We start from the raw sequence: 13504 nt of genomic DNA, 5'->3' as shown, positions 1-13504 counted from the left end.
CCCCGAGGAAGCTTGGCATCGCCGACCCCGCCTCAGGAAGTGGATCGCCGCTGGTCCGCAGCTGCTTACCAGGTGAACCCGACCTCGGGAGAAAGTGAGGATGGCAGGCCCCCAGCTTGGCTTGCAGCTTGGGCCCAGGGGAGCGTACCCTTGAGCGCGCCCTCAGGACGCAACACTGGGTGTCCCGCTAATTCGTGAACGAGGGACCGCGGGAGATTATCGTACCGCATGATCTTGTTAACCAAAGGTGCGATGATCGGAGAGGCAAGGGTTTTGCCGCTTTAGCAGAGTTGCGGTGCATGCGCAAGGATTGTCTCGTCTTTGTGACATCACAGGCGTCAAAAACCCGCACTACCACCTGCCAAGCGGAGTAAACTAGTGTTTCGCATTCACCGGGTAAGATGCTGACCAGAGCGCTTGACCAACCGTGAACCCCACGCATGAACCCAACGCGTGGCCCCAGGTTGCCCCAAGGCCCCACGGTTCGTGCCGGCCAACCAACACCGGCGATTGTTTGTATGCCTTGGTTTAGTGCTGTGCTTCTGAGGCAGATCCATTTACGTGGCATGTTAACGATTGACAGCACGAACTCTGCGTGACTGCACAATTTCTTCGACCAGCGACTGTTACGCTATATCGCATCTAACGACTGTGATTATCTTCAAGCATGTGCTGTTGTTTATAACCACACCTGAGCGAAGTCCTGGTGCTTGACCAGGTGCCAGGGCATGCGACGTGAGCGGCAGTCTCTGAGTACGCGTTTGTCGCCTTGCCACGCCAACGGGCAAGCAATTGAATTAGAATAGATGGGCGCGGGCTGCTCGTCCGCGGCGCCGGACCCGGCCGCTGTCGCTCAAGGGGCAGAAGGTGAGCCGCACGCGCCCGGAACGTCGTCGCAGTACACGCCCCATACCGTGCTCGCCGGACCCACGGCGCTGCCCTTTCTTCTCCCACACCATCCGAACTTTGCCCTGTTTCCTCCCCCATTTTCCACCCCTGTCGCGGAACCCCGCGTGGCGCAGTGGACACGGTCGCCGGGCCGCAGCCGGGGTACGTGTACCTTTCCTACCACCGAGCAGACACGGGGGATCAAAGGGGCGAGGGCGGCGACGGCGCGGCAGGCCGCATTCGCGACTGGCTGACCAGCAAGGGCTATGTGGTGCTCATGGGCGAGCGGGACGATGACGCGGATGGCGGGAAGAAGGTACGGCGCCGCGTGTCAGAAGCACGGCCCAGCAGTACGGCCAGGGCACGCACGTGTGGCTGTTCAGGCTAGAATCGCAGCATTGGCCAACTCCACCGCGGCAGTAGAGTTGGGGACTCTGCGGACACCCTGACATGCTGCACGCATGAGGCAGCGGTGTATCGTGAGGGCGCATGCTGGAATGAAGCCGCATGCAGTGTACGTGTGGTCTTTTTGCCCTTACGCACAACCATCCATAGCCACACACGCATATGCTGCCTGGCTGCGGTGCACCCAACCTGTCTTCTGCCCCCCCCCTTCCCCCCCCCCACACACACATGCACAGGCGGCGGGCGTGCAGCAGGGTCCGGTGCAGGTGTGGTACCAGCGCATGCAGCGGGCCGTGGAGTGCTGCCAGGCCTTTGTGGCGGTGTGCTCCGAGCGGTGAGGCGGCGGCTGGGGGCTGCGGGCTGCGGGCTGGGGGCTGGGGGCTGGGGGCTGGAGGCTGGGGGCTGGAGGCTGGGGGCTGGGGGCTGGGGGCTGGGGGCTGGGGGCTGGGGGCTGGGGGCTGGGGGCTGGGGGCTGGGGGCTGGAGGCTGGAGGCTGGAGGCTGGAGGCTGGGGGCTGGGGGCTGGGGGCTGGGGGCTGGGGGCTGGGGGCTGGGGGCTGAGGAGCGGCGGCAATGGAGAGGGGCTGGGGGCTGGAGGGAGGCGGTGGGAATGGATGGGTTTAGGGCGCTGGTGTCGGGAATCCGAGGTGGAGCCATGCAACGGAGGAGCCATGCAACGGAGCCGGCCGAGCGGCAGGGCATGTGTCGGGGGGCATCACAACTTCGGTGCCTACTGTACACCGTACAGTGCTACAGTGCAATTTGACGCACTGTGATGCACCCCGCCTTTTACCCAACCTCCCACTGCGGGCAGGTTTCGGGCTCGTTTCTTTTTGGGTATGGTCCTGAATTACCCCCCCCACCACCACCACCACCACAACCACCACCACCACCCCACCCCACGCGCCCATGCACGCACACACAGCTACGGCACGGGCCCTGAGGCGCACCGGGAGCTGCAGCTGGCGGACGGCGCCTCCGGCCTGCCGCTCATCCCGCTGTGGCACGGCGGGCCCTGGCCGCCGCCCGACGTGCACGTGGCGCCGCTGCTGTCGCACCTGGAGCGGGTGCCGCGGGGGGCGCGGCCGCTGTGCCGCACAGTACTGGAGGTGGGGGAGGGAAGGAAGGGGAGGGGAGGGGAGGGGGGTTGCGGGGTGAGTGGGGTGGGGTGGGGGGGGGGGGTGGGGGGGGTGGGGACGTGGGGTGGGGTGGGGTGGGGTGGGGTGGGGTGGGGTGGGGTGGGGTGGGGTGGGGTGGGGTGGGATGGGTTTGGGTTCAGCAGGGAAAGACACGAGGACGCAGAACAAAAGAGGGGTGGGTGGGGTGTGGCGTAGGGTTTGGGGGTGGAGGCGCTGCGGGGCGGGTTGGTCAGTGTGGCTCACGCACGCCGTCACGCGTCTTGAAACTGGCTTGGCCAGGAGTGGCAGGCCGTACTCCGTGTTTAGCTTGCATGTAACCTGGTAAACGCCAGTTTTCTACCTGAACATGCAGGGTTCCACCCGTAACTGACATCTGTTTCGTGCTCATGCAGGGCGTCATGGGCGAGCTGCTTGACCGGCTCCAAGCCGCGGGCGTCATGCCGGCACCCAACGCGGTGGACGGCGCCGCCGCCGCCGCCGCCGCCGGCCGCACCAGCGCCTACACGTCTGACGTGGAGTGGTGCTTCCAGCCGGGGCCGGAGGACCCCAAGGAGGAGGACTATGCGGTCGTCAAGTGCTACACGCGACAGCTGCAGGTGCGGGCTGGTGGTGCGGCTGGCGGTGCGGTGGAGAGGGTGAGGGTGAGGGTGGTGCAGCGGTGAGGGTGGTGCGGTGGTGGTGCGGCGGTGAGAGTGAGGGTGGTGCGGTGGCGGTGCGGTGGTGCGGGTCAGGGGTTGGGTTTGCGGATGCTGGAGAAAGGTAGCGACAGCCCTTGCAAGCCCCCTCTCCTGTTGCTTTCTGAGACTGGCGTGAACAAGGCCCTTCTACTCCTCCTCCTCCTCCACTCACAGGAGATCGTGGACCGTCTGAGTCTGACGGTGCGGCCCACAGTTCTGGACCTGGGCGGGGAGACCTTCTCAGGCGACCTGCCGCAACTGATGCTGGCGGACGCGGCGGCGGCGGCGGCGCTGTCGGCGGCGGGAAGTCCGGCCACTGGAGGGACACTGCTGCTCAGCCGGTGAGGAGGAGGGGGTTGTGGGGGATTGCGGGCTGGGAGTGCTTATGAGTGCAGGTGCGTTCCTAACCCAACCCGCTCGTGTCGCAGCCAGGCGAAAGAAGCCGCTGCAAGTGGTTCACGGCACAGGCGCAGCTTGCGCACTCATTGTGAAAGCACATGTGCCCCTTTGCAATTTCCGTTCCCTCCTGCTCGCTAAACCACACGCGTGCCTGCGCACGTGTTCACCCATCCCCTCGGCCGTTCCCCAGGCCACACGTGACGCTGCGGAACGGCTGCATCAAGCTGCGGCAGGACCAGGAGTTTCGCATCCTGTCGCCGGGTAGGTTGAAGGGGCGGTTGGGAGCGGTTTATAGCGGTTGAGGGCGGTTAGCAGCAGCTGTTGATGCTGCATTCGAATGAGAACAGGCATGTCCGTCGGCTCGGCGAACATGACCAGGGGCTTGCAAAAGGGTGACCTTACTTCCAGCGGGGTAGCTCATGAACAGATGCGGCACAGATCGGTTGCGGTCTGCTCGGTAACTGTTGTTATGCTGGATGGCATCCTGTACGAATGGGCTGCAGGCATCGTACTGGACCAAATCTCGGTGGTTACGGAACTACGGCAGGCCGGGGCGCGCGCCTCAAGAAAGAAACTCAGCACGACGGGCGCAGCAGGCGGCGGCGGGGGAGCAGGAGGAGGCATCGACAATGGCGACGGTGCCGGCGGTGTGGTGGGGTACGGAGCCGTCTACGAGATGGGGCGGGCGATGGTGGTGATGGCGGCTGGCGCTGTTGGGCTTCGCGCCTTCAACTGCCAGGTGCGCCCAGACACGCGTGTGTTGCATGGGGTGTTCTAATGCTGTTATTTGGTGGTTGCTGTTCTTGTATGCGGGCGGTGATTGGGTAAGGGTTTTGGATTTTGTGTCAAAAAAGGTTATTGTGTGGGCTTGTATACGGTTTGACCCACATCAAAACCCACTCTACTCGGCCCCTCCCACGCCGAGAAGCACTCCCCCGCCCGGCTGCCAACCTGTCCGGCCGCAGTTTACGAACCACGGGCCACACCTGGCGCTATGGCTGGCGTCGGGCGCAACGGCGGCCTTCCACGAGTGCCAGGTGCGTGTGGTTGCACAGTACGGTACGGCGTCGTCCCACCGCGGGCGCATATCAAATCAGGTTCTGTGGGATGCTGGTCGTGGGGACTGCTGGTAGCCGCCCCTTGCTTTCCTCCGTTCCGTGATATCCAGTAACAAGGGCTGCAGCTGAAGGCTCACCTCCACTCCGTGACTCTGCCCCCCAGCCCCCCGCCACTTGCTCCTTGGCCTCAATAATGAACTGCCCCCTCCTCCCCCCCATCGGCACTTAATTTGCACGCCTGGATCCACCTGGCTCCACTGCCCCAACCTGCCTGCGCCACAGGTCGAAGCGCGCGACGGCGGCGGCGTGTGGGTGCGCGACGCGGGCAGTGTGCTCATCGGCCGCAGCTGCCACCTGCAGAACACGTGTGGGCCCTGCCTGCAGGTGCGTGGCTTGCGGCCAGTGCGTGCGTACCTGCACTCCTGTAGGCCCTGTCGCCGGCGGGGAGCACCAGGCGGCCTGCCTGCCACCCCCAAAGCACATGACCACATGAGCAACCCAGTCCACCTCGTATGACGCCCTGAGGCTGTTGCTGTCCACTGCCGCGTTTTCCGGGTTGTCGGGCTCTTGCCCTCTCATGCCTCTCACCTCGAACCATTTCCATTCATGGTCACACCACGCCGCAATTGGGACCTATTCCTTTGGGCTCGGGCGTGTAGCCCCACTCCACCCCCCTTCGTAAACTCCTACACTCCAGCCTCCTTAGGACGTAGGGCGCTGACTGAAATACGCACCCTACACACATGCAAGCACCCCTCCTGCTGTCTACCTCGCTCCACTTCCGCTGTGCTATCTTTGCGACCCTTCAACACATATACACACACACACACACACACACACACACCGTCGCTTTGCAACCGTCGCTTTGCTGCATCGCATACACTGTCTTTGCGCAACGTTTTCCTTGTGCTCTTTAACACACACACACACACACACACACACACACACACACACACACACACACACAACTACCCCACCAGGTGGAGGCGGGCGGCGGCGCCCAGCTGGCGGCGTGCACGCTGGCCAACAGCTCCATGCACGTGGGCCTGGCGGTGGGCGGCGGCTGCAGGGTGCGGGCCGACAAGTGCATGGTCAGCGGCAACCAGGTGCGGACCAAAGCGGGGCGGAGGGGGGATGGGCGGCGTTGAGGTCGGGAGCGTGTGTGGGGGAGCGTGTGTGGGAAGGGGAGGGGCTCGGAGGGGGGGTGCGGAAGTGCGGAAAGGCCGGCCGTGGGTGGAAGGTGGGCTTTATATGCCCGAGGAGGGTTGCGCGCGCATCGTTTGAGGTCAATTAAAGCTCCCAACCATTCTTATCTCCACGCTGTGGATGCCTGCGCGCCTGCCGGCCGTGCAGACGGGCGTGAGCATCTACGCGGGCGCGACGGTGGAGCTGGTGGGGTGTGAGTCCACGAGCAACACCCTGGCGGGGGTGGAGGTGCGCGAGCCCGGCACCACACTCACAGCCATTGACTGCAAGCTCAGCCAGAACAGCCAGGTGGGCGTGGGGACGTGTGTGTGGGGGGGGGAGGTGGGCGTGGGGGCATGTGTGTGTGTGGGGGGGTGGGGGTGGGTGGGCGTGGGGGCGTGTGTGTGGGGTGGGGTGGCGTGGGGCGTTTGAGCGTGGGGCCGGCACGATGTGAGGTGGATAGGTATTATTGCAGCCAGCAGAGCCCAGGGGCCTGGTTGGCCCAGTCCGGCGCACGGAGGCGGTGCGGCCTCGCCTCTTCCCATGGCTGAGTATTCATCACCCCGACTAACACCCTCTTGCATCCATCTCCTGCCTTCCTGCCTGTGTGTGTGCATGTGTGTATGTGTATGTGCTGCGTCCCCACGTGTGCAGTCGGGTCTGCTGGTGGCTCAGGGCGGCTCGGCGCGCATGACCAGCTGCGGCGCGGGCGGCAACCGCACACACGGCGTGCTGGTGCGCGGCGAGGGCTCCTTCGCGGCGCTGCGGCAGGTGCGGCCATGCGTACAAAGAGAAGCGGGTCAGAGTGGAGAGGGAAGAGGGAGAAGGGACAATCAACAGCAACATTGTTTCATGGGTTCGAGCCCAGGGAGAAGGGAGATGGGAAATGGGAAGGGCGGGCTGTGCCAATGGCGCCCAGCCCCACCGGTGATCCGGCGGAAGGCAATGCACAGCGTCGGAGAGCTTGATGCCCGGACGCGGAGAAGTGATGGTGGTGAGGGAGCGCGACGTCGAAACGAGACCGTGCCCACCACATGGATCTCAAATCCGGCTGCCTCTGGCTGCCTTGCCGCCGCCCCTGCAGGTGACGCTGTCGTACAACCAGCAGGCGGGCCTGCTGGTCAACGGGGCCGCCAAGGTTGACCTGGTCAACTGTGAGGCCATTGGCAACAAGATGTGCGCCCTCATCGTGTGGGGCGCCGGCACACAGGCGGTGGCGCAGGACTGTCGCTTCAACACCAACGTGCAGGTGGGTGCCCGTGTACGTGCCTGCGAGTGTGTGTTCAAACAACAGCAAAATGAAGGGACTGTGTCGTTGCGCTTTTTGTGTGGTACACCAGGTGTCAGCGCGTGCGGTGGCACGGGGCTGCTACTACGGATGCCATGGGTCGCCACCGTTCCCCTCTCAACACCCACAATCCCACACACATGCTCACGTGTGTGCCCCCAGGCCGGCATGGCTGTCAAGGACGGCGGGCGCTGTGAGCTGACGCGTTGTGCAGTGCGCGGCAACAAGCTGCCCAGCGAGGTGGCGGGGGCGGGCAGCTGGCTGGGCACTCGGCAGTGCGTCATGGATGAAAAGCCGGTGGTGGCGCGGGGCGGGGCGGTGCAGGAGCTGCTGCCGGAGGGCAAGGGCGGCAAGGGTGGCAAGAAGTAGAATGGGGTAATGGGGAAGGAGGGGGGAATGTTGTTAATACTGGCCCAGCGACGGGAGTGTGTGTGGCCGCAGTTGTGGTGTGCGTGTGGCATGTGAGATGCGCAATGGCTGTCGTGGCGCGGCACACGGAATGATATCGAACACAGTTCACATGGGCGCAGAACCATTGTCAGAACCTCCTAGAATCTTTGCGATACCTTGCGGGCAACTGGGCCTGTGTGCGGGGTTCGGCCGAGTTGTAACTCCATTGTCAGCTTTCTCCCACCTCATTACCAGGGGGGGGGTAGAATCTTCCGAAACAGACCCCATGCCTCAAATGGATAGAGCTCAACGAGAAAATCACGAATCCGCTTTCAAATTTGAAAATGGGTTTCTGGGTGCAAAGTTATGACCCCTCAAAGTGGCCGGTCGGTCGGTCGGTCTGGGGTCCCAAGAGGTTTTGCACAGGTTCGTGCCAAGTTTTGTTCCTAGCGCTTCTGTACTGCAGCGCGCGGCGCAATGGGTGCAGCTCAACGAGGCGTGCGTAGGTATACCCCAGACTTAGCACACATGCATAATATGGGGTAGTTTGGGGAGCGGCATGTCGGCATGTCGGGCGATGCCTGGGGAACTGGTCAGGGACAGGCCGGTGCCGGCCGGCTTTTGCATGGATGAACGTGTCAGCACATTTCGTATCATCAAGGAACATTGGAGTAAGCCGTTGCATAGCAGGCCAGTCTATTAGGATACTTGTCAGCACACGGGTGCACATGTGCACATGTCCACATGTCGGTCGGTCAAAGTGTGCTCCCAAGGCGGATAATTTACACAGCGATAGAGCTCATCGAGAGCAGTCGATTGGCATCAACCTGACAAAAAAATAAGGGGTTCTGAGGGGGTTTTGGGGGGTCGTACAGCAGGGGGGGTCGGTCGGTCGGTCGGTCGGGGGGTCCGGGAGGTTTGGTGGCATGGGGTCAAAAAAGTTTGTTCCTACCCCCCCCTGTCATTACATCTCAACAGCTCGCCACCGACCCTGTGTCACTACGTGCGACCTTCACGTGAGCTTCGTTCAGGCGTCATTGCTCCAAAGCCTCAACACGACGTTGTGCGAGAGTGCACCCCACTGACATGCACCCATGCGGCGCCCACCCGAACCTACGGCCAAAACTACCGGTGTGGCAAGTTCCGTCCTCTCGTGCCTCATGCAGTCATGCGCAACCAGGTCTTTCTCTATACTTCAACATGCCAACGTCCCATCCGTCTGCTGTTGCCCGCCCGGTTCACGATGGGAATCAGCGGAGCGGGCAGGATCTTGGATCCGGATGCGTACCATCATGCTGTGACACTACTGCAGGGCCGGGCAACATTCTGGTGCCCCATCCAACCGTGCCCCAAACCGTGCCCAGCACGGCAGCACCCATTCCACCCAGCGCCCACCCAACACCCACCCTTCCGCAACATCATCCGCACCACTAGGACACCAGTGCACTGCCTCCCGCAGTCCCGCTGCCCGGCACCGTAATCCATGTCCATTTTATTGTTCCACGCTTTCGTTGGTCCAGTGATATGTAAACCTTTGCAACTCGCTCACCCGGTTGGCGAGCGGCAATGCATGCGTATGCCGAGCCTGCATCCGGTGTCCCGATGTGCTCACGTTGGTCAGGGAAAGAAGTCACACCCAATCAGCAGTAGCCCCCAGAGCGAGCGCTACCATTTATTGGTCCCCATTTTTGCTATCCGACCACCCCTCCAACAAGGCTCCAACCCTTTCTTTCATACCGGTACCCTGCAGCCCACTGCGCAGCCTCCCATCGGGCCCCACTCAGGACACAATGCACGCGCATCCCGTGCCCTCCTCTTTCCCCTTTTTCCCCTTCTTCATCCCGCCATCTGCCGCTCCACCACCTCCGACCTTTCCTCCTTTACCTCCACCGCCACCTCCCGCCCCTCCTCCCACTCCCGCCGCCTGCCCCTGCGCCGGCCCCTGCCCCAGTGCCTCGTTGTCCTGCGCCAGCAGCAGCTCCGCTGTGAGCTCGGGACTACCGCGTGCCAGCCGCCGCAGGGCCTCCGGCGCCGCCGCCGCCACTTGGCGCCGATGCTCCAAGAAATAAGCCTTCAGTGCCGCCAGCAGCTGTGTCAGTCCGTGCTTCTCTGTGCGTTTGAGAAATTGCACAAGAGCTTGAGGGGCCGCGGAAGAGCGGGAGGACACTTCGGTGTGTGACAGCTAGCACATGCCTTGGAACACCGGTACACACACTCCTTGGGAAGCCCTGAGCGGCCTCTGTACTGTTCTCGAACACAGCCCCCCACCCACAACACAACACGACACGGTACGACAGGTCGCGGTGACACGGACATACGTAGCAGTGCCGCACCTGCCCACAGCAGGTCTTCCACCACGGTGCCCGGCGTCGCCGCCGGCACCAGCCGCCGCTGCAGCTCCGCCGCCGCCGCCGCCATGCGGAGGCGCGACGTCAGCTCCGCCGCCGGCCGCACGAGGCCGTCCGGTACGAGCAGCACGCCGCTGTACATGTACGACAGAAGTACGGCGAACGCGTCGGCGTCGTACTCAAGCAGTTCGACTTCCTGTGGCGGCGGCGGCGGCGGTGGTTGGGCGGGCTCGGGGCTCACGGCGGTTGTGGTTGCGGTGGCGGCGGTGGCTGTAGCAGGAGCGCCGGCTTGAGAGGCTGGATCCGGGCCTTCGGTGGATTGCGGCAGAGCTTGCGACGCTGGCGGCTCGTCAGCGACCGCAGCCGCGCCACTGCTGCCGCCGCTACCGTTGCGGCGGCCGCCGTCGGGACTGTTGCGGTTTCCGCCGCCGCCGCCTCCCAGGCCGGCGGCTCCTGCGCTTGATGAGCGAGTGAGCTGCCGCCGCCCTGCCTGCGGCGTCTGCGGCTGCTGCGCCTCGCGGCTGTTGCTGCCGCCGCTACTGCCGTTGCGCTTCTGCCGCGGCTCGTCGTCACAGCTGCCGTCACCGCTGCCACCGTCGCCCGCACCAGCAGCATCAGCACGTGCCTCGGCAGGCGTTGCCGGGGCCTCGGCTGTAGCACCCGCCGCTGCCTCTCCCGATGCTGCCTCTCCCGCCGCAGCAGCTGGCTGTAGCAGCTCCCCTTTCTGCACCTTCGGTGACTGCGGGGATGGCAGCAGCAGCTCCCTGAAATACTCGGAGTAGGCGCACAGCACGCTGCGGTGCGCAACAAACGCACGCCGCGTCGGACCCACGCGCACCGTCACAGTAACGGCGCCGCCGGCGCCGCCGCTGCCAGCGCTCGCCTGCGACAGCAGCTCCGCCAGCAGCGGCGGCGCCGCCACCGACGTCGCCGGCGAAAGCAGCGGCGTCAAGGGCGCAGTAGTTGCGGCGCTGCTGCCACTGCCGGTGGACGTGCTTATGAGAGAGCCAAAGGCGGTGGCGGCGGCGGCGGCCGCAGCGGGGCTGGCGTGCGAGGCGGCGGCGGCGCCGCAGGCGCGTCCCGCGGCACCTGCTGTTGTATGGGTGCTAAGGTCGCCTGAGGGAATGGTTGCGAGATGAGAGCTCTTGGAGCTCCCCAGCTCGTGATGCTTCCGGTGCTGCTGCTTCTGGTGCTTATTGCCACCCTTGCCTTCGGCGCCGGCGGCGGCTGACGAGCCCGGCAGTTGTGGCAGCGGCGGCCACACAAGCACCAGCCTCCCGCCGCCGCCGGCGCACACCGCCACGCAGCCCTGCGGCAGCACTGCCATAGCCGTGGGCTTCTTAGGCAGCTGGGCCGGGGCACCGCCGCCACCGCCTCCCGTGCTATTGCCGCCGACGCCGCCGCCGCTGCCGTCAATGCTGCTGCCGCTGGGCGCCGACACGAGCGGCAGCGTGGCCACACGACCTCGCGGGTCGATGCGTCGCAGCAACCCGGCATCCGCCGCCAGGACTACACCTTCCACACCAACCGCCACCAGACACGAAACGCTCGCAAAGCTGGCGGCGGCGCCGACGCCGTCGGCCCGGCCCCATACGCCGCCAGCCAGCGGCCGCGGCGCCGACGACGGCGGCCGCCCGCCGGCAACCGCTGGCAACGGGATCCGGAAGACCTCCGTACGGGTGGCGGCGATCAGCGCGTGCGCCGCCACGTCGTACGACAGCGCCCACCACGACTGCCCGTCGGGCGCGCGGCCGTTGGTTAGGGTGGTTACGACGCCGTACGCGGCGGCACCGCCGCACTCGGAGCTGCCAGCGGAACGCGAGTCAGACCCGCTGCCACCGCCGCCGTTGCCGTTCCCGCCGCCTCCTGAATCCAAGTTTCCGCCGCCGCCGGCGCCCGCCGCCGCGGTTGCTCCGCGCTGCTGCTGGCTGTGGCTGCTGTTGGCGCTGTTGCGGGAAGCGCCGCCGCTGAACTGTAGCAGCGCGACGGCGGCGGCGCTGCTGCTGCCTGCTACAGCCACTCGCCGTATGACGTCGTGGTCTGCCACGTAGATGTGGCCGCGGCCGTCCACCGCCAGGGCCACAATTACCTTGGGCAGCGGCAGCGACAGCAGCGGCCGTGAAAAGGGGGAGTTGCAGTTGGAGATGCAGGGGCGTACGGTAGTCGAGCGTTGGCGTATCTATCCGAATCATCATGCCCACTACTCATAAGTACACAGCTATACTGCGTATTTCTCTCCTCTTCTTTTGTTGAACACATGCACACGCACGCGCGCACGCACACACACGCGCACACACACGCTCACGCGAACACACATAGCTCACCTGGAATCGTGCCGCCGGCCCGACGCCGTCTTCGTTTCCGAACTCGCCATGACTGCCCGCCACCAGTGCCACCTGCAGCAGCGCCCCCGCAGCAGTGTTGCAGCAATGCCCGCCCAGCCGTGTTACAATTGGGCCGGCAGCGGTGCCGGACAGTGCTTGACCCAGTTGCCCATCAGTCACCGCGCGCGCACGCATGCACGCACATACATGCACGTTCACCCAACCGCCTAACCGCCAACCGCCCAACCGCCCGCGCACCTCGTCTGCTCCGTCCAGCCTCATGAGCGCCAGTCCGTCACTGAAGTAGGCGGCACCGCTCAGCGGCTCGAAAACGGCGCAGCAGTCGCCGTGAGACAGCGCGTAGGGCTGCGGGGATGGAGAGGAGCACATGGGCATGGGCATGCATGGGATTGGGTTTGGGTTTTGACACGGGGCAGGCGCAGTTGGCGTGTCTGCAGTAGGCAGCTGGGTCCTCACTCCTCAGCAGCGACACAAGCCGCCTCCTCCTTCTTCCTACCCCATCTTGAATCGCTCCCGCCGCCTTCCAAGCGAGGCAGCCCTTATGAGGCCGCCCACAAGTACAAGGCACCCACCAGCCAGCGAGCACCCACCTCTCCAGTGATACCACAGTACATCCGCAGTGAGGGGCCCAACCGGAACCCGGGGGGCCCGTGCCGGCCCCCCGGCCCCGGCGGCCCAGGTCCAGGCTGCTGCCGCTGCTCCTCCTTGCTACCGCCGGCTGTAGCAGTCTGCTGGGCGGCGGCAGTAGCAGGTGGCGGCCCGCCCGCCAACACGATCACCCGCCCGTCTTCCATGAATGCGAGGTTTTGGAGGACCGGCGGCCGAGGCGGTGACGGCTGCTGCTGCTTATTGCCAGTCGCCGAGCCTCCCCCTGCGGTCCCCGCTGCCACGCCGGCTCCGGCTCCGGCTCCGGGCTGTTGTTGAAGCTGCTGCAGCCGCTGCTGCTGGTGCTGCTGCGGGTAGAAGGGGCGCGTGACCAGACAGCGCACGCCGCGAACGCCTGACACCTCCTCTGCTCGGTAGGCCATGTAACGTTCGTCTCCTCACTCGTTATCGTTGTTGCGCCAGCCTTTTATTCTTCTCCTTCTCTTTGCAGGCGCAGGGGCTATGGGCTCTGGATGCGGCTCCAGGCTAGCCACTTAGCCGACGGAGCTGCTGGTCGCTGACCAGAGAAGCTGCGGCCATCGGGGCTGCGTTAGCGAGCAAGAGCGGCCCCGCCGTGCTGAGCTCGATGTCCGCACCGCTGCTGCAGCGCCGTTGCCGCGACGCTGCGTCAAAGCTGCTGTTGCTGCCGCGCTTCTGCTGCTGCCTGACGAAGCTGCTGCACTTCGTCAGTTGCATTCACAACCAAACCAAGTATGCCAACTGGGAAGAAAACGCCTG

At 64.9% G+C, this 13504-nt stretch overlaps 2 protein-coding genes across 2 annotated transcripts; one reads left to right on the top strand and one right to left on the bottom strand.

The window, feature by feature from the left end:
• Positions 1–571: 571 nt before the first annotated feature.
• On the top strand, positions 572–7661 carry CHLRE_17g731500v5 (uncharacterized protein). Its single transcript, XM_043072431.1, has 15 exons — positions 572–867; positions 1023–1204; positions 1530–1627; positions 2218–2401; positions 2824–3027; positions 3283–3449; positions 3698–3768; positions 4011–4246; positions 4473–4544; positions 4848–4949; positions 5546–5671; positions 5919–6059; positions 6405–6521; positions 6835–6999; positions 7201–7661. Exons 1-15 carry the CDS (start codon positions 807–809, stop codon positions 7405–7407), a joined length of 2133 nt encoding a protein of 710 aa, XP_042914890.1. The 5' UTR covers positions 572–806; the 3' UTR covers positions 7408–7661.
• Positions 7662–8380: 719 nt separating this feature from the next.
• Positions 8381–13460, bottom strand: CHLRE_17g731466v5 (uncharacterized protein). Its single transcript, XM_043072430.1, has 5 exons — positions 12712–13460; positions 12359–12466; positions 12101–12172; positions 9762–11865; positions 8381–9537 (listed from the first exon to the last, which is right to left on the bottom strand). The coding sequence occupies exons 1-5, from the start codon at positions 13147–13149 to the stop codon at positions 9209–9211; spliced, it is 3051 nt and encodes a 1016-aa protein (XP_042914889.1). The 5' UTR covers positions 13150–13460; the 3' UTR covers positions 8381–9208.
• Positions 13461–13504: the final 44 nt, after the last annotated feature.

This window comes from Chlamydomonas reinhardtii, chromosome 17, assembly GCF_000002595.2.
Source record: "Chlamydomonas reinhardtii strain CC-503 cw92 mt+ chromosome 17, whole genome shotgun sequence".
Lineage (NCBI taxonomy): Eukaryota > Viridiplantae > Chlorophyta > Chlorophyceae > Chlamydomonadales > Chlamydomonadaceae > Chlamydomonas > Chlamydomonas reinhardtii.
The sequence above is the reverse complement of the archived record's forward strand: the minus strand, read 5'-3'. Positions and strand labels throughout refer to the sequence as shown.